The 20,780-nt window shown below is 36.7% G+C and overlaps 1 protein-coding gene across 1 annotated transcript; it reads right to left on the bottom strand.

Annotated features, from left to right (window-relative positions):
• Positions 1 to 1,522: 1,522 nt before the first annotated feature.
• Positions 1,523 to 13,615, bottom strand: LOC130807586 (DEAD-box ATP-dependent RNA helicase 22). The gene is made up of 9 exons (XM_057672853.1): positions 13,276 to 13,615; positions 9,447 to 9,975; positions 7,679 to 7,969; positions 7,039 to 7,161; positions 6,487 to 6,941; positions 5,244 to 5,574; positions 2,877 to 3,029; positions 2,679 to 2,730; positions 1,523 to 1,834 (listed from the first exon to the last, which is right to left on the bottom strand). Exons 2-9 carry the CDS (start codon positions 9,750 to 9,752, stop codon positions 1,785 to 1,787), a joined length of 1,761 nt encoding a protein of 586 aa, XP_057528836.1. The 5' UTR covers positions 9,753 to 9,975; positions 13,276 to 13,615; the 3' UTR covers positions 1,523 to 1,784.
• Between the last annotated feature and the right edge of the window lie 7,165 nt (positions 13,616 to 20,780).

Raw genomic sequence — 20,780 nt, 5'->3', positions numbered from 1 at the left:
TCGTTTCCGAAATATAACAATGTAAATGAAAAAAACAATAAAGGATATGTCCCGACGACCACAAATCCATCGCCATTTTCAAATTTAAATTTCAAAAAAGTGTGAAAGAAAATGGCGACGAATTGGTTACGAACCAGTCCCGTTGCTAATATTATAAAAAGCAAAAAATAAAATGGCGACGAGCTGGCTACTATCCCCAGCCGCCAGCTCGTCGCCCATTGTTCTAAAAAAATTTGACCATTACATAGGCCTGGCGACGAGCTGGCTACCACCCCTAGTTGTCGCCCAGGTCATAATCCATGTTGTGCATCATCTGGCGATGAGGTCGCCCGTCCGTTTCGACCTCCCAGCATAGAAATGGCGACGAGCATGTCATTGCCAACCCGTCGGCGGCGATGAAAAGGTCACCGTCGCCTTTTGTCATCGCTATTTAAACAGTTATTTGTAATGTTTGAGTTTTGGCACTTTATCAATGATACTCCTAAGTTTTTTTTATTATCAATGGTACCCTCGTATTATTAAACGACTTACAACAATAACCTTTTTTAACTTTTTCTGTTCAAAACTGTTAATTTTTTTTTCTTTTTCTTTTATTTTTCAATTTAAAACATAAAAGAAAGTTAACGGTTTTGTAAGATTTTGGACGGAAAAAGTTTAAAAAGGTTACGGTTGTAAGACGCTCAATAATACGAGATTTCCATTGATAATAAAAAAAACTTAGAGTACCATTGATAAAGTACCAAAACTCAGAGGTACAATTGATAATTTCCCTTAAAAATTTTATCTTTATAAAAAATTTAAAAGAAAAATATACATGGACAAATAAGGATGTCATTTGTTCTTTTTTAGCTCTTATGGTGGTCATCAATAATTTAAGTGTTTTAAAAAACAATACCCCTGCAATTGAAATTTTTACATAAAAATGCAAAGCTGAGATATTTATACTTAAAGCAGTTTAAATCAATTTTTAAGAGGTTAAAACGTATTTAATTGTTTAACAAATAGACAATTTTTATTGATTTGACTTGATAAAAAAAATAATAAAAGCTGAGTTTTCACGTCAAGTTAGTGTTAACAATTTTTGACATGTTTTTAAAATATGTTTCATGTTTGTTTTATTTTGTTTAACATCAAGAAATATCAACACCAACCCTGCAACCCAATCTTTTGCTAACTCAATTTAATTTGTCAAAACATTATTCCAAGCAAAAAAAAAAAAAAAAAAAAAAAAAAAAAAAAAAAAACAATTTGAGAAAAGTATAGTAAAGAAAACTGGAAAATATATTTCCTTGGAAAAATATTCTCCTAGTACACATATTCGAATTATGTTTGAAAATAAAAAAAGAAAATGGAGAATTTCACTTTTTCCATTAGACTGAACTAAGTTTTATAAATTTAAAAAATGTGTATTTAAACGTGAAAATTAAAAGTAAAAGAAAACTATCATTTGCACATTACACGCCTGGCAAGTGCCAAGGACAATACCTTCAATGTAAATGGAATATGCCGACTCATAATTCGCTTGCAAATAAAAATCAACATGTATATTGTATTAACAAAATGATGTGATTTGCATAACATTGCTAACTGAGAAACAAAATTATCATTCATACTTCCATTATTTGAAAAAAGAGGAAACATGAATGGATAGTTCAAATCATAACCTATTCACTGGATAAAACTGAAATAATTTTTTTATGTACAAGAGAAAATTGAATATGAATACATTAGACTGTAGGGTATCATACTTTTAACCTCGCGGGTACAAAACTGGATAATTTGTATCACAGAACCTCGGCAGCAACAGGGTATTCACCCTTCGCCTTGCTCAAACCTGCGGAAAAAAGAATATGTCAAAGTCTCAGCTTAACCGAAGAATGGAGTACTAATCAGTCTAACACAACAAGTGAACTTCGAACAATTTCCAACTACTATGTTTTATTTTGGCTTAGAATTTGTATGAAAATTGCATCTGTATTACGAGTGTCCGTCTGAACATATCTTCAAAATGACTTCCCATCTGAGAAATCCGCAAAATCCTACAGTTTCCCACAAAATACTCCCTCTGTCCCAAAAGTGTCGGTCATAATTTCCATTTTCAGGTGTTCAAACACTTGTTCAGAATCTCATTATGCAATATTTTTCCATTCCTATACATGTCCTATCTAATCTAATCTAATCTAATACTAATGCCCACAATTTTTTCTGTATCGGTCTCCACAATTTTTTCTGTATCGGTCTCCCCAGTTTTTATTGTATACTGATCCATAATACTTGATTGCGAAAATCTAAATGAAATTTTGCGATACATAGTTAAGTTGCTTAGTCTTTTCACTCCACAAAAACACTAAATCAGTAGACACACACACCAATTGCATAAATTCTACCATGTTTTTTGATAATGAGCAACGAATGCGTGGAAACAGATCATATATACCCATATATCGATGTATTATTATTTGTCAGTTCTTAAAAAATCATGAACTGACATTTCTTAGTCCAGGGAAAGTGATAAATAATAGTAGTGACGGATGTATTTAATTATTTATCAACCATCTGAGTAACATAACCTACAACTTCGGCATGATGATAATAAATTGGTGATATTTGGAAAGGGTCAATCTCTCGGACAGTTGGCCTAAACCTAAAGGCAAGCAAATAGGTAAGAAAATTCTCACCTCTTTTCTTCAACTTATTTCGGAAGCTTCTTTTCCTGCTAAATGCCGTCTCCTGAAATCAACGAGACGAGATACCATTAAAAAAATACATGAAAGCAAACTGTAACTCCTTGTATTATCAGCGAACTTGCGCAAAAAGAAGTGACCATAGGCCATAAAGGATGGGGGCTATTATTAGTGTAATGATTTGAAGTATACCACTGCCTTTCCCAGCCTTTCTGCTTCACGGACTGCAGCAACAAGATCACGGTTCTGTTCAGAATATAAGCTTGTCACAAGACCATGTTGACCTGCTCTGGCCGTCCGACCAACTCTATGCAGGAAATCCACAGCTGAAGAAGCAAATTCTGCCTGGAAAAATGACAGCCAAACAAAAACTAGATTTCATATCAAGAGTGACGATAGCACTCAGCAGCCACAAATAATTAATTTCTGATATTTCATATTTTACAGGCATAATCACAGACAAAACACAAAACAGCCCCAAGAATAGTGGCCGAGATAGCCCTTATATAAAGTGAGCCAAGATGGTCTTAAAATCAATAGACAGCACAAAATCAATAGAGTAGATTCACAGTCCATCAACAGCTAGGAAACCTAAAATAAAACAAAACCAAAAAAAGAAAACAAAAAAAAAGCGACGACAACTTTTAAGTTTATATAAATTATACATATCAGGTGGATAATCATAGTACATTAGTATGTGCATCTATGAGAGAAACATATGTATGCCTATTTACAAGAACAAAGGAAATATCCAAGATTACTCTAACTATTGAAGAATAAAACTCATAAGCAATATTATGAAGTTATGGGAAAGAGTGATAGAGATACGTATAAGGACATATTTCTCCATATCAGAGAACTAATTTGGATTTATGCTAGAAAGATCTACAATGGAAGCAATTCATTTTATGAGACAAATGATGGAGTACTATAGGGCTAGAAAAAAGACTTGCACATGGTTGTTATTGACTTGAAAAAGGCATACGATAAGGTTCTAAGAAACGTACTTTGGTGGGCAATGACAAAGAAGGACATTCCCAAGAAATACATTAATATAGTGCAAATTATGTATCGAGAAGTAAAGAAGTAAAGACAAATGTAATGACCAGTAGAGGGGAGGGGCACTGAGGATTTTTCAATCACAATTGACCTTTATCAAGGCTCAACCCTAAGCACCTTTCTTTTAACAACGGTCCTAGATGAGATACCACGATCGATACAAGGAGACGTGTCTACGTGCATGATGTTTGTTGAAGACATTGTTTTGATAGATGGAGGGGGTAAAAGCTACATTAGAACGACGTAGACATGTGTTGGAGTCAAGAGGTTTCAAATTAAGTCGAAGCAAGACAAAGTGCATGGAATGTAATTTTAGCACAATCGAGATAATGAGAGGCATTTTAAAGCTAGAAGAGAAGAAATCGCTTCAAGTGGATACTTCAAATACCGTGAGTCATTTTTCAGAGTAGTGGAGACACCCAACAAGATATGACAAAGTTAAGCGACAAGTTCTATCAAACGACCATTAGACTGGCGCTACTATATGGATCAGAATGTTGTGCTTTTAAAAAGAATCATAATAAAAGATGAGAGTAGCGAAAATGCAAATTCTTCGATGGATGAGTTGGCATACCTTGAGGGCTAAAATTCGAAACAAAGATATAAGAAAGGGTTTAGGAGTTGCAAATATTAAGAAAGAGATGAAAGAGAAACGTTTAAGTTGGTTTGAGCTTGTGCAAAGACAAGGTATTAGTGAACCGGTAAGGAAGATAGAAAGTTGGAGCTCCGAAGACTTAAAAAGAAGGCGAGAAAGACCAAAAATAACTTGAAGGACAGAAGTGGAAAATGATATGAATGACCTAGACTTACAAATTAAGATAGTAGAAAATCAGAATGAATTGAGAAGAATAATTCATGTAGACGACCATCGGATTTGATGTATTGGTTCAGACCCCAATTTATTGGGGTAAAGGGTTCTGGAAATGTTGTTGTTGTGTTGATGGTTCATATCAATTTACACTTTAGTACAATGTTAGTCAATTACCAATTGACTAGTATTCATCATTACCTAACAAAAGGCGATAGGATAACTTTTTTTGTACTTCTAATTTTATTTAATTTAAGGTTGAAGATTGCCCAAAAAACTCAAATGTTGCAAGTAGAAAAAACTGGGAAAGTACCAAATGCAACACACATTTTCAAAAATTTTTTTTTTTTTGGACAGGATAAACAGGTGAAAACGTATGACTAAAATTCTTATATGTTCAACTTGGTATAAGTGTTGAGAAATTCTAAGATATCAATGTACCTCTGTTGTAGTACAAAGTCTATGGAGAAGAAGAATTCAACTAGACGGCCACTAGAACACATCTATTGGTTCAAGTAACTGACACGATCTTCTGGGATTAAGACTTTCACATTGTTATAGTTGTTGTAGAAACAGTACAAAGTCCAGAGCATCTCAGAATTTAAAAGCTTACGTGGCCCACTAACTTTAGCCGTTGGACAGAAATCAAATTTAGACTAGTGCAATTCAACTTTACTATTTAAGGAAAATACCTGAATAACGTGTGATATGTTGGGAATGTCAAGACCACGAGCGGCAGCATCAGTGCACACCAACACACCACCCTTTTCTCGAAAGTCAACCAAGTTCTTTGTAGACTCTTCAAGGGAGCTATTCCTATGGTAGCAGAAACATGGGATTCCAGCAGTCTGAAATATCTTAGCCACAGATTCTACAGCCTCAACAGTATTGGCAAACACTATAGTCCTACTTATTATAGCAGCATCAGAAGCATGTGAAGTGAACTTGACACCATATTTTACTGCATCTATAAGAGCATCCACTTGAGTTTCAATGGAAACTTCTACCCACCTCTGCTCTAACCTAAAATACCAATAAATAAACATATGATAGAAGTTTCAGTAACTCGGAAAATCGACAGAACACCCCTCCTTGTAATGTTCAAACTAAGTGAAGCCACTTAAAGTTCACATGACCAAAAGAAATCTTGGAGTTGACACTGGTACATAGTTATTAAAATCTGGATTCAAATCGTAGAATTGTACAATTTCAAAATTCAAATATGACCATACGACTCGATTCAAACCCTACAGAATTTTATGGATTCCTATAAAACCAAATAAATTTTAATCATGTCAACAAAGCTATTAATAGACATATATGGTCAATTATCACCTTTTTAATGGCCAAATAACTTTTTTTTTTTCAATTATTAACTTTTTGAAACTTTTAATAAAAGCATTTAGATCACATATGTTTGCAGAATCATTCATTAACAATTCAATGCTAAAAGCCCCCTTCAATTCAATGTAAAATCCTGATGTAATCATCCTTAATAGTTCATTGCAATCCAACAAATCGGACATTACTCCAAAGTTCCAAACAACAAATCCACCAGATAAGGGTTTATAAGTTATAGGCTTATAGCACATATAATATGCTCAATCTCCAACTTATCAAACATCCATTAGCATTCAATTACAAATAAGGACACAACAAAACATTCCTTTTTCATCAAATATTTTCAAACCTAGACCAACACTAATAACTACACCTATAGCGGTATGATATCCCCAACTTTTTCCAGTTCAATTAACCTCATTCACTTGGGGAAATAAACTTTTAATCTACAAAATCATGCTAGATAGTCACATCTTAGCATAAAGTACTCAAGTACACAATTGAAAGATATATACAAGAATAAGTTCTCAAAGTAGCAGAAATAGAAACAAAATATGGAACGCATAGTTGAGACAAATAAGAAATGGCAGTTACCTAGGGTTGTGGCAGTGCAGATAATCTCCACTAACCAATGTAGCACCTGGAAACATTTTTTTCAAGACTCCACCTGCTGTTTTCTTTCCATTTACAGGGAGCGTAGCTGCTACAAAAATATACTGCTTACTACGTTCATAATATTTACGAATTCTTCTCCAGTCCTTTCTCTTATCTTCGCTACTTACCTCTTCAACTGCGTCCTCCAATGTAGAATCTTTGGCAACGATATCTTCTTCTTCTGTTTCTCCTTCTTCCACCAAGATAAGGTTGTGCATACCATCTTCATTTTCATAATCAAACAACTGGGTATCAGGATTCAATTTATTTGTTTCCTCACATAAACTTGCCTTGGATCGTGATAACAATTTCTCATCAAAACGCAACATGTTTATGAGTCGAATAACTTGATTCTGGAAGCTACCACAAAGTAACAAATCCGCTTCATCAAACACCTGTCATTGGTGCCATCAAAAGTAAGTCTAAGTCCAAACATGGCTGATGTTTCCAGAAGATCTTAGACAAAATAATTTAAGCAACCAGTTGACTTACCACGTGCTTCACCCCACGCAAAAAGTTAAATTGACGGTTTCTTTCTCGATCAACAGCATACAGATAATTCAAAAGAGCAACAGGTGTTGAGACAATGATATCCGGTTTTTTATGGGGCCATCCCTGCAATAGAGATCCACTCATGTGAGAATAATCCCATAATATCCTTTTTGTAAACCAATAAATTAAATATCTTAAAAATTATATCTCATTTCTCTTATGCACAAAGACAACCTTCACAGCATATTTTGGTTTAAGTATGATGAAGGAGATGGACTTTCCTTGTTAAAATAAAACAAAAAAAAGATGCGAACGGAAAGGTATTCATCTTCAATCCCATTTCCCTTCCAAATTTCTCCAATTTTAGAGAGTCGTGTCTTGAACAAAAAGGAGAACCATTTCTCTCCATTATTCTCCCTCTCATAATCTCGTCGACCTAAGCCTCATCATCTTCTATCCAAATAATGGGAAATATCAAAACAAACTCCTTCATTTCTCTTGTTTTCCTTCATTTCAAATCTCTCTATCCGAACAAAGTGTCATTGAGATTCTTGTAGTATTATATAAAATTTCAGAAAGCAACATACATAGCTGAAACACTACAGTCTACAAGAAAGAATACAACATACAAGAGTTCTACCTGCTTCCCACATACAGCAGCTGCTCTAAGTAGAGGTTCACCATTATCACCACACAGAGAGTTAGCCATGCGAACCACTTGCTCACACAACATAACATTAGGACATAGAACAAGAGACATCTGAGAGTATTGGCTTTTTCTATAAACAAGAGCTTCTATCCCGGGGTGGTCAGAATGTGCTTGAAGAAGCTTCTCAGCCAGTGGGACAAGATAACCATGTGTTTTACCACTTCCAGTCTCTGCAGCAACAACTGTATCATTTCCCGATAGTATGGATGGAATGCAAGCTGCCTGAACGACAAGGTAAAATCCAGTAAGTCAGTTAACAACATGGTGCAAATAGTACCATCCAGTCATCCACACAATCACACCCCAACTCCTTACAGAGGATTTTCTACCTGATGACATACAGGAAACCTTTAGCCAACAATTACAGAGGCCATTTGTTGCAAAATCCTTTAATCATTTGCTATTTCAAAACAGAAAGTAGACGACAGCCAAATCTCCAATGTACTTCATTAGTTTTCCCCATGAGTGTGTACAATAAACAAATTAATAAAATACAAATTTCTAGATACAACAGCAACTAAATAAAATGTGTCTGAGTGCGCATAGCAGAGAGAGTCTCCTGTACCCAAAGATGTCAAAGCCATCACTCTGAGAAATTTCCAAGAAAAAAGGTGATTTAATATCAAACATAAAACCCACAAATTAGTCTCAACTCCACAAACCCACACCTACTCTCAAACCCAACTAATAAAACCCTAAAACAATAGTAAAAAAAATTCTAATAAATCCCAGCAGTGGTTCAATTGTTGGATGTGGTGATTCATAATCCAATCTTGAGTCTCGTCTCGTCTCTTAATGATGTGTATCTTTGGAGGTATATGTTGAAAGGGTGTATCTGAAGTTCTAAAGTAGTTGTGCATGCAACATTCTGTCTATCAGCCTGATGCTCGCTCGACCCCATTAAGTCGCTCGACCGTGTCGAACTAATTAGTCGAGGCTACTGATCTTCCACTCGACTGGATGCTCGACCCCATTAAGTCGCTCGACCCGGTCGAGCGAATCAGTAGAGGCTACTGATCTCAGCGGGCTGTTTCCAAATACTGATATAATATGTTATCCCTTGTTTCCTAAACCTAAAAGAAGGCTTATGTACATCATTTGTAACAACAAGGACGATCATTTGATCTAATCAATTAGGGAATCAAGAGAGAGAGTGTCACAATCAAACTTAAGGTTTGGTTTCTATATTCCTTCATAGATTCTTTCTAAGGGGATTCTCTATTAGTGAGTTTGGATTATACAGTTGTAATCAAGAAACTCTTAATCAATGATATAGACTTCAATTGTTTTAAGGTGGATTTTATAGTCTAATCAAATTGGAATTAGGATTTTTCCACCTTCCAAATTTGTGTGTGATTTCTTTAAGTTATGCTATTCTTTATTCATTCTTTGTCGAGTATCTTCATCTATAATAAACCAATTACTCTAACATAAATCATTTCAAGCTCAACATAAAAATTCCAAAATATAATTTACCAAATACCCAACTAAAAAACACTTCAAGAGTAATCAGTAAAAAAATCAAACTGGCTAAAAGATCCCATTAAAGATTCAATCTTTTTAAGATTAAGGTAACAATTCCCAAAAATAAAAAAAAATAATTAAAACGCACATCCAAAAATATAATTTCCCACACACCCAAGACCAAAATTCATACGTCTATTACATCTTTAAAAAGAACCGAGGAAAAGACAAATACCTGAATTAAGGAAGGTTTAGAAAAGCCAGCATTAAAGAGAGAATGAGAGAGTTTTTCAGATACACCGAGTGAATCCCATGAAACATTTTCATTAGCAAAGAAGGTATCATCGTTATTTTTGGTATGAAAAGCTTGAGAAGTTGAAGTTGTAAGGGTTTTAGCAGGATGAAAAAGGGAAATCGAATGCTTGTGAGGAAGAGTAGTAGAGAAAGAAATGAGTTTAATGGGAGGAGAGATGAGTGGAGGATTGAGAAATAAGGGTGACATAAATGAAGGGTGTTTGTAGAATTTGCAAAGTTGGAGCATTTTTAGGGGTTAGGTTTTCAATTCAACAACAATGGATGAAGAATTCCATTCAAAGTTTAGTTAAGTGATGAATGATGATGATCTACGGAAGCAAGTGAGAGGGTTTATGACTTTAGGTTTAGTCGGCTAAGATTCTTTTGCCAACAAAGCGCCACGTCACTGCCACATCGTACATCCACTTGCCACATCAGGTCCCATGCGCCACCTTTGCTGCTTTCCTTTGCTGACATTTCATGAACATTTATTGCAGCAAGTGTAAAGCACAAACACAATCGTCACAAGAAAAATTGAAATCAATAAGATAAATTATCAAAAAAAAGTACGAAATAAGATATGTTTCAACTTATTTTCAAAATTAAGCATGTAGTTCCTAAACCTGTGGTTTGGGGCTGTTCGCAGTTACTAACTGCGAACAGATCAAAATTGCAAGCGAGCTGTTCGCAGTTAGAACAGGTGTTGACTTCTTTGACCCTGTTCGCAGTTACTATGTAACACCCCTGAATTTTCAACCCCTTGTACGAAACCAAAACCGTAAAGGACGGGAGGAAATTAAGGTGTTGCATTCAAATAAAATAAATAAAATAATAATAAACTTTTTAAAATGTTAGTGGAAATTTCAGCAGCATCTGCCCTAAAACTGTGCGCCTTTGTAGAAAAACAAAAGTTCTTTAGAATCTAATAAAGTAAAGGCATCAACGGCCTATCAAAACTATATTACGGCAGAATGATTCATCGTCGGCTTCTCAAAACAACATGCCAAGCACGAATCGTGGTTCCAGTGTTAGCACTTGCGTTTTAAAATGACTTAACTCTTTAGAAACCATACAAAGTTATAAACTACATAGCGGAAAGACAAATATACAAAGCAGTACACAAGACCTCATAACAAAACGTATACAACCAAAGTTTACAAAAGATAAACAAAAGCTACAAAATCAAAAGATAACGGTATGACACAGGTTATGCTTCGCCCTCATCACTCTCCCCCAATGCAATGCAATGCAAAAGAAGCTCCAATACCTGCCACGCCTGTCTATGATCCTCTAGCTGCTCGACATCAGACCAAAGGCCAATGTGTCATAGCAGGACAATCATAGAAAGTCATCAAACAATCAAACATAAACACAAACACGTACACGTCAGTAACTAGCATCAAATATAATAAGGCCAACTACTAGGTAACATTATGTTGTGCCACAACAACATAAGATGATTTCATAAGACACAAGCACAGATAGTAACCGTTTATCGTCCACCTATACTTCTTAATCTCGTTACGTCCTTTCCAACCCGAACCATGTATTCTTGGGTAGGATGCAGATCATCACACTCCTCTTTTCAAAACATAAACTCTTGTAAAACACGCGTAGTATCAACTTAACCAAGGCATTAACAGACTACCTAACACATGACCCTATAGAGCTTGTCTATCTTAAAATAAGTGTGATCATAGTCTATCTTTGGGGATTGGTAATAACCTTGAAGTAACTTAACTTAGGCACACTTCTCCCTAGCATAAACTATTCTATCAATGAGTAAACGTTCTATCAATGAGCAAACGTTCTACCAATGTGTAAGCTTTCTATAAATGAATAAATTTCTTTCAATGAGTAACATTCTATCAGTGAATTTTTTCTCCACTTCATGGCATAGTGACACGGTCAAGGGCGTTATCGGTCATCCGGCGCCCATGGCAAAGTATGAGCTTATACCCCCTCCAGCTAACCCTCTCGGGTTCTACCTTCAGGAAAAACTAACACACTAGGGTACCACACCAGTGAAGAAGCCACCATATTGGGGTTTGCAAGGCCCACATGGTAACATCTCGGTCAAGGGGCGGTATCGGCCTTCCGGCACCCAATGACAAAAGTATGCTCATACCCCCCTTACGGTGATCCCGTCGGATCTCACCTAGGGGACTACTAAATCAACCGGACATAATCCAGTTGAGTCACGCCAACTAATCATAATCTAATACTTTACCAAATGGGAATAACTCCCGCTTTCGACTATTAATGAGCGCCCTGGGATAGCAGAACGCCAAAACCCACTGAGCCACTCAACAAAATATGAAATTCACCTATAAAGGAGTCATTTTAACTCCAAGTAAGGCATAATCCAATTCTTAAATAAATGAGGGGTGGTCCCCGCCTTCTACTATCACTCTCATTCTCTAAACTATTCTAAGCGCAGGGATTTCATAGTCGATAGCTCTTCGTATAAAGTGTATTCACTAGTACCTTATAGTTTCGATACAATGCATATTATCACAATAAACAATAAACAATGATCTCTTAAAGGAAAATTGTACATAAGAATTATATACTGCGTGTACGTACCTGAAACTGCTACAATACGACCAAAAGCCACAATAATTAGCCAAGGTGAGGTTTTACGACCCTCTTATATACTGAGTACTTATACGAGTTTGAGATAGAAAACTAATAAGCCTTTTTGGTCTTATTTAAGAGCTACTTACTCTAAAAGAAATGACTCTACTACCATTCAAACAAATTTCAACTTGTGCTAACAAGTACTTTAGCCACACACAACGACTTCAATCCTAAACTAGCTTATGAACTAAAATATCATATTACAAATCTAACCACAACACAAAATTTATACTCAACTCTATATTTTATAGTTGATCTAATGAGAAAGCTTCTAATTTTATACTTTTTGCACTAGCATAACTTTTAGAAATTAGTAGACTTAAGCTCTATAATGCAGTGTATTACACCAAATAATAATGAAAATACTCATGATAGTATTAATTTATATTCCTACATTATTCGAGTTTAAGGTGGTAACAACGAAAAAGAAACAAGTTATTTAGATAAATCATAATAAATACGACTAAGTTTACGTAACTTACGACAACAATAAACAAAATCAACAGTGTCAATCACTATTAACAACAATGACACCATGTTACTAAACTAACAATAACCACACGACAACTAACAAATACTACTAATCATTTTACAACCACCACAATCACTATCATAGTCGGCTACAATCATCACCATTACTAATTATCATAACAATAATCAATCGACTAAGTTTCAAGAAAACTTTTAAGGTTATTTAATCAATCATCACACTACCTAAAATATAGTATAAAACACACATCATTAATAATTTCATCTTTAAATCCAAACCTAGTCATTTCATATTCAAAGATAACACTTTTAACCATTGTCCATAGCAAGAATCAGTAAAACTAATACACCGTCAAAAATGTAACACGAAAGCCCACACCACTACTAATTTCAAGGATAACACCTTTACCTATTACTCATAGTAAGATTCAAAGAAACTAACACACAATCAACACACAACTCATAATTTCTAATCATACTTCAAACCCTAAATCATAAATATGTTCCATTCATCAATCACACTCTTACCCACAAAAAGATTCAATGAAAATAACATAAAAATCAACATCACACTCATAAACTTCATAGAACTTTCAATTGAAAACAAGAAGAATCAAATGGGAGAAGAGGAGATGGCTTACAAAGTTAAAACTAGTAAAAATGGTGAAGAGGTGGATGAAGGTCGTGGTGGTGGTGAATTGAGGCTGGTCGTGGTGGTTGAAGGGTCCAAACGCAGCCTAGCTGCTGTCTACGGGCTACACAATGCAGCCTAGCTGCTGTGCACTGGCTGCACAACGTAGCCTAGCTGCTGATGGGGGAAGCGGCGCTGCTGCTATGTGGCTGGCTGCCGGCTAATAGTAGTGTTCGTGGGGTGGCTCGCGTGGCCTGTCGTTGGGCTGCTGCTACCGTGAGGGGTGAGGGAGAAGGAGAGAAGAAGGGTGGGGAGGTTAGGGATGACGGCTAGTAGAGCAACAAGGGTTTCAAGCCCTTTTATGATTTTATCACTATTATTATTATTATTATTATTATTATTATTATTATTCCCCTTTATTTATTTATTTATTTTCTAAATTCATTTTCTTGAAATACCCAACTAAGAAGGCTCACTTATGTGTGCTCACAAGTTCTAGTAAATAGAATAATTTCGATTTTAACCTCTTTATTTTTACTTTTTTAGGAATCGCAAATTTATTTTTAATATAAGTGTGTCAATGTTTAAATTCGTATGTGAATGAAATTTATTATGACTAATTCAAAATAACTTAATATATTTATAAAATCTCCAAAAGTGATTATAATAATAATAATTAAAGACGTCATAAAAATGACGGGGTGTTACATACTAACTGTAAACAGCGTCGATCACAAATACACAGTAGCAGCTCCCTTCGTTCCCATTTTCCCCAATTTCAAAACCCTATCTTAAACAACTTGACATTTCCCGTACAAAAACCACTATTAGACTAGTTTTAATCCATCAATTTTTACATTCCTCTTTCAATTTGGCACTTTAAATTTAGTCTGAGATACTCTAGCTTGCACAAAGGTAAATTTTTATGCATTTTTTTGAGTATATATCGTTTTTTAGGGTTTTGATGAAGTTTGGTTATTTTCTCAAATGTAGGTTACTAGTTCTAAAATCAACACTCTTCTTAATCACCCGTAACTGTTCAAGGTAATGTTTTATTGTTTTCATATCTTTATGTTGTTTTTTGAAGTATTGTTGTTGATGAGCATATTAAATTAGTTGAATTTGATGTACATTATATATTATTAGAAATTTTGATGTTGTTGTTAGAAATATCATTTATGAACTTATTAATTGATTTATTATTTGAATTTTATGTACATTATATATTATTAGAAATTTTGATGTTGTTATTAATTAATTTATTAGTTGAATTTTATCTGCATTATATATGTATGAACTTAGTTACATTATGGACTTTATTAATTTATACACTAAAAAGATTATAATCAAATGAATATAATGTCCTTGTATGGGCATGAAGTTGATGATGATGTTGATTTTGTTTGTATTTATGTAGAATGGCATCATTTCATGTCACTATAGTATGTTTTTGGAATGATTCTATTCGAGAAAGTAGTGGCAGAGTTCATTATGTTGAAGGAAAACGTAGGTTGTTTGCATGCAACTCGAACATGGATTTGAATCACTTTAAACGTTTTATATGTTCTAAGATTATATTGGACCCCACTAGAAGTATCGTAAATATAAGCTTTAAATATGATATGAGTGGAGAATTGCAGCCTTTCTAGTTGAGGATGATGAGGCTATAGATGCTATGTGGGAGCATTCAAAGTCCACCCAAATTCCCTCTTTGGAGTTATATGTAGAAGAATTACCCTTAGGGAATGTAGTTGCTTCTAATCCTACTCCTACCCCTATGCCTATATCAACTCAAGAAACTCAAAATCCTTTTGTTCCTTCCGCATCTTGTACTCTTTCTCAACCCCTCCGAATCAAGTTCCAATTGAGTCAATGGTTAACTTAAAATAAAGTGATGAGATAGGACCTTGGGATGATGGAAATGAGAGTAATGAGCTCATTGACGATTCTTCTGAGGATGATAAGAATGTCGATGAGAATGCGCTAGCAAATGACATGACCCTAGGCAACATTCCTACAATCATTCCTCCTACACCTTATGCCCTATGTCCACCTCTAGATGACTACGTGGAGGACAACTCTTGGAGGACGTGGGCTTGTGATACCACTTACACCGAAGAAGGGGAGTTGGAGAAGGGTATGATGTTTGATAGTAAGGAAGCGTTGTTGGAAAATATTAAAGTGTATCATATTCGTAGAAATGTGGAGTATAGAACGGAAACCATAAACCTTACCTTTAAGTGTAAGCGAGGCTGCTCGTGGAGACTTAGGTCTACGCTCGATTCATATTTATCTTTATGGCGTATTGTTACGTACAAGGTTAAGCATGGGTCTTGTGTTTTGGGTAGTGACATTGTCTCGGCTGGACACATTCACTTGACATCTTCTGTCATTAATAATATCATTAGAAATTGTGTTTCTAAAGACCCATTCATTAAGGTATCTGTCGCACGGCAGATGGTTAAGGATCGTTTTGGTGTAGAAGTGAATTATAAGCGAGCGTGGTGTGCTAAGCAACAAGTCTTGTTGTCCATATATGGAACTTGGGAAGGTTCTTACTCACTTCTTCCAATATGGGTTGGTATAAGGCATTCCACCGCCTTGCGACAATGAACCCGACTTGCACCTAATTTCGCGCAAGAATCAGGGTACGACGAACTGGACAGAGATCAACGGGCGCCACATCGCTCGTTGGGATCATAGACTTGAGCTGCTAGCCTAAGGTGCGCCGATCAATGTTGTTGGCGCACCTACTACACCTGACTACATGCTGTGGTTCCTCTCCATCACTCGTCGATGGATGACACCACGTGGCATCATCGCAGTGTTACATTATGCTCATGCTGCGTCTACAATGACCCAATTTGTAAGTCTTCATTTGCATTTAAATGATTAAGTTGAGTCTTTTCCCTCAATATTACAATTTCTATAAGTATTTCCCACTTTGCATGAATTGGAAAAGTATTTCCCAATATACCGTCCACGTGGAAATTTGTTTTTTTTATAAATTTCCCAGACAAAACAGCCAAATGAGATGGCGGTTTGTAGTGAACAGTAAACTGCCACATGAAGTAGCAGTTTGATTAGGGTAAACTGCCATCTCATTTGGCGTTTTTCTTTAGGTAACCGCCATCTCATGTGGTGGTTTGCTCTATGCCCTTGCAACATTTAATTTTGTTCTTTCAATTCCCATAAATAGTTAGCACAACCTGCATTAAACTAGTTCAATACCATGTATTCCATAATAATCAACTACGAACCAACTTGATTTGTGAACATTAATAATGAAAATTATGAGAACATATATTACAATCATGGAAAGTGATACAAGAAGTTCAAGCCATATAAATTGATACAAAGTGTGTTAAACTACAATCCCCGACCCCTTTTGTTGTGCGCACCGGTGGATGAGGATGGTGTAGACTCGTCAACCTCTGCTGTAATACCCCAGATTTAGCTTGAAAAAAGATTGATAGACTACTCATATAAAAAAGGTGCATCTTATTTTCTAGGGAGCCCATTTGCTAAAAACTCCACAGTTAAACGTGCTTGGTGGAGAGCAATCTTAGGATGGGTGACCTCCTGGGAGGTTTTCCCCGGTGCGCACGAGTGAGGCCAAAGTGCGCTGGAAAGACTTGTGTTCGTTTGTGGGGCTAGTCTACAGTCTCTAAGAGTAGTCACCAGCGGTCCAAGGGGCCGGGGTGTTACATCTGCAATGACATTAAGAGCAGGAGCTCATCTTTGACTAGCACGCTGATATGTAATGATCGTATGCGGAGGCGATGGATGTGAAAGAGTAGTCATGGAAGCTGGAGGAACGAATGGCAACATAGCACCGGATTTCAAAGGGAATCTAGAAGACCGACCTCGAGTAGATGAACGCTCGCGACCTCTTTTGGAACAACTACTTGATCCTCCGGATGAGCTACCTCGGTGGACCGAACTCCGTGGAGAAGGAGTGTTGAATGTATCATCAACCTCACCAATGATGGGTGGAGTCGAAATGAGGTAATCAAACCCCGCCTGACTCAATGCATCGGTCAATGACGTGTTAATGGAGCCAAGGGTCTAAGAACATAGCCGATACCGCACATCAACTAACGATGTAGCGACCTCGTGAATCGTGTCATTGCATTGTATGAGGACCGATCTGATGCGCTCAGCCTGTATGTTATCATTAAATTGTTAAAATAATCACATAAAAGTATTACTATATGTCTATATGTTATAAGTGTTAAAGAAGACGTACCAGTAACATAGATGTCAGATGGTAATGTGATCCTGGCTGTGAAAATGTGGTGTTCGTGAGACGTAGTATGGAGATACGCCTGTACCAATTCATGTACGCACCAGAGCTTTGACTAGTGTAGTTCTCTCCTTGAACGAATCGAGATGCTCGGTCATTCCATGCATCTACCTGCGATCTATGTCGTATGACGTAGTTCTTGTCCCCAGTCCTCCTATCAATCGCATGTAGTTGAGGTTGGGTGTCACAGGCATGCGAAATAACGTGCTCCAAACTGAATTGACGCATGACACGATCTGAGAGATGTAGTTCGACGATGTCAAAGCAAATAAGTGGACAACACGATCTCCAAATCTCGTGGCCCAATCTACATATGTGTCGCAAAACTTCCATCTTAGACGTTGTGTAACGCTGCCATGTCATCTGTAATAGAATTCAATATACTCAGTAATATCTACAATTTATTGACAATTAATACAAATAATAAATCTTAAAAACTTGGTCGTCCCGTTGTCGATCAAGTGCATCTCTGTAGTAGACTAAAGTATGTGGGGAGTGGGACCTCGAAAGATATACGCGAAGCCAGCTGCGAACTAATGAACATTATTTATTATTTCTATGTATCAAAAAATAGTGAAATTTGAATTTGAATAGTGAATTGATTGTTGCTACCTCACTGCTAAAGGATCCCTCCCACGACGATGCTGTGAACCTAAGACCGGTTCAAATTCCTCTGCGTCATCGTCCTGATCATGTTGCCTAGCGGGTCGAATCGTCCGAATTATAAGCCTCCCTATATGAATATGCTCCCACGACCATATCTGTAATAACAACAAGCAGCCTCCAATATCTTTGGCACCCTTACAAGATGCTCGACATAAATTATGATATAGATACGCAAGGGTAGCACTTCCCCAACTATACTCATCTACCCGCTCTAAGTCTCCTAGCAGAGGGAGATAGATCAACTGGACCGAGTCACCGCTCTTGTCTGGAAACAAGATGCATCCAAACAGGTACAAAATGTACGCGCGTGCATGCCTCTTGAATGCAATATCATCCGCGTCGTCCTCTAGCACGCTGAAATGCTTTCTGAGCCAAGTCAACTTCAACGAGGATCCAGTGATAATCTTCGTCTCTGTGGGGTCTTGAGGGTTTTCTGGCCAAATCCCCAGCAACTCAAGAACTAAGGCTGGCCAATGTCCCTATCCATGACCAATCACTGCTTGTCCTTCAATGGGCAGTCTCAGTATAACTGCCACATCTTACAACGTGATCGTTGCCTCGCCAACCGTGAGGTGGAATGTATGAGTCTCCGGTCTCCACCTCTCCACTAATGTAGTGATAAGAGCTCGATCGAACTCCAAACCCCCGCCCAACAACCTGTGAATGTAACTAAAACCAGTTAATTCCACTACCTCTAAAACTCTATCATCCACCTGCCAATGTAACGTACTCGCCTGGTAGTGCTGACGAGTAATCAACTGGGTAGTGGATCCCTCCCACGCAGCTAAGCTCCTGTGGGTCGCTTGAAGCGTAAGTACTGATGGATCAACTGGGCCCGGCATTGCCATTATTGCTGTTACATACATACAATATTATCAAACTCAACATGATGACAAGCAAGTGTGCAAGTAAAAAAAACATACTTTGTTGACCTTTGACTAACCCTACGAGTACATGTTTTCCTATTATGACCACTAAATCCACAAATGCCACATGTGTTACGAGGGCGCGTCACCGGTGCATCCATTTTGTTCCTTATGCGAGTTGATCGCGGATGACCCTTTCCACGCTTAGTTGAGGGATCTGGAACAACTATAGGACCATTTCAAGGATCACAGGTGAACATGTCTGGAACATGCATAAAGGTTTTTTATATGTAGATACATATTATGTAGTGCGAAACGAAGGGTCCACAAAAGCATCATACGAAATGTTATGAGCTCGACATACTGCAAGAACATGTGAGCATGGTAACTTGAATATAGTCGGTTTCTGACAAGAGCATGATGTTTCTGTGAGGTCAACCATGTAACATTTTCCATCTTTTCCTGCTATCCTATTGCCACGACCAGTGGTGACCTCAAATATCCCATGTACTGTGTCATATATCCTAACATCATGAAAGTGAGCTTTTTCAACATTCTTATAAACCAGTGGCGGTCATGATAGCTCGCATCCTCCATTCACAACCTTTCTCCTTCGCATTAGTACATTGGATAACATACTTTGAAGGCTCCGACTCAATTACATGGAAGTTTCTATTATTAGATATCGCCTATGCTTTAACATTCTTCTTAAGGTGGTCTAAGGAGCAAAACTCTTGCCCTATCCTAAAGTCACCATTTTTAGTCATGGAGTTGTCATTATTCCAAGTCATCCATGCATCAATCAATCTTTAATCAACCTCATCAATTCTAAGCCCGTCTTGAGATGGAGCACCATTTCTAATCGCTATATCTAGAGCTTCTCTTTTTTCATCATCCTCCTCTGAATCAGAATCAATATGCTCGTCCTCCTGATCTAAAGAGTCAACCTCATTGGCATTACGCCTACCCAAGTGACTCATGGAAAAGGTGTTCATTACACCACCACCAATGCCACATGAATGAGTTGGAGAAGTAAACTCATCTAAGTGCTCATTAATGTAATTTGGGTTACTTAACATTTGTGTGAATGTATCATGGCGTACACTAGGACTTGATTCTGGAAGTTCCATGCTAGTCATGACTTTCCTTGCATTACCCAATTTGCAACCATTTCGACATATACCTCCATTGCCGTTCCAAGGGCTTGTGATACCGCATAAGCAAGAGAACTTATGCTTTCATCATTCTTAATCGGGACTAACACATTTTTCCCAGTCACCATATATTTCATCTCCATTTTTAACATAAAAGAGTTGCGATCACAATTAATTACATCATAGACTTTGCTATGAAACACCTCAAAAGTAGTATTCTGACGATGGATAAATATCACTGCATTCAATCCTCTATTATACACAACATCGGATCCAGTATAACTTACTTCCCCACCATAATACACTATAATGGGATAATGATCCATATTCTGCACACACAAGCATGTTTTTCATGTGATATCACATGCACTTTATTGTTGATTGTGAGTAAAGAAACTATAAATGTGAATACAAGAATGTGTAATATTAAAGTATTATAACACTTATTAGAAGGTTCAATTCAAATATAAAGCTAACAATACCATGAATATATACTAAAACCATTAAACTAACCCTACAAAGT

This window comes from Amaranthus tricolor, chromosome 3 (assembly GCF_026212465.1).
Source record: "Amaranthus tricolor cultivar Red isolate AtriRed21 chromosome 3, ASM2621246v1, whole genome shotgun sequence".
NCBI classification, from domain to species: Eukaryota; Viridiplantae; Streptophyta; class Magnoliopsida; order Caryophyllales; family Amaranthaceae; genus Amaranthus; species Amaranthus tricolor.
Note: the sequence above shows the minus strand (reverse complement) of the source record. Positions and strands in the feature narration are given on the sequence as shown.

Excerpts from the sequence above, each read along its gene's own strand:
- LOC130807586 (XM_057672853.1), bottom strand. The coding sequence starts at position 9,752 with ATGCTCCAACTTTGCAAATTCTACAAACACCCTTCATTTATGTCACCC. Across the intron at positions 7,970-9,446 it reads CTAAACCTTCCTTAATTCAG|GCAGCTTGCATTCCATCCAT; the intron begins GTATTTGTCTTT and ends CTTGTCGTTCAG. Across the intron at positions 2,731-2,876 it reads AAAGGCTGGGAAAGGCAGTG|GAGACGGCATTTAGCAGGAA; the intron begins GTATACTTCAAA and ends CGTTGATTTCAG.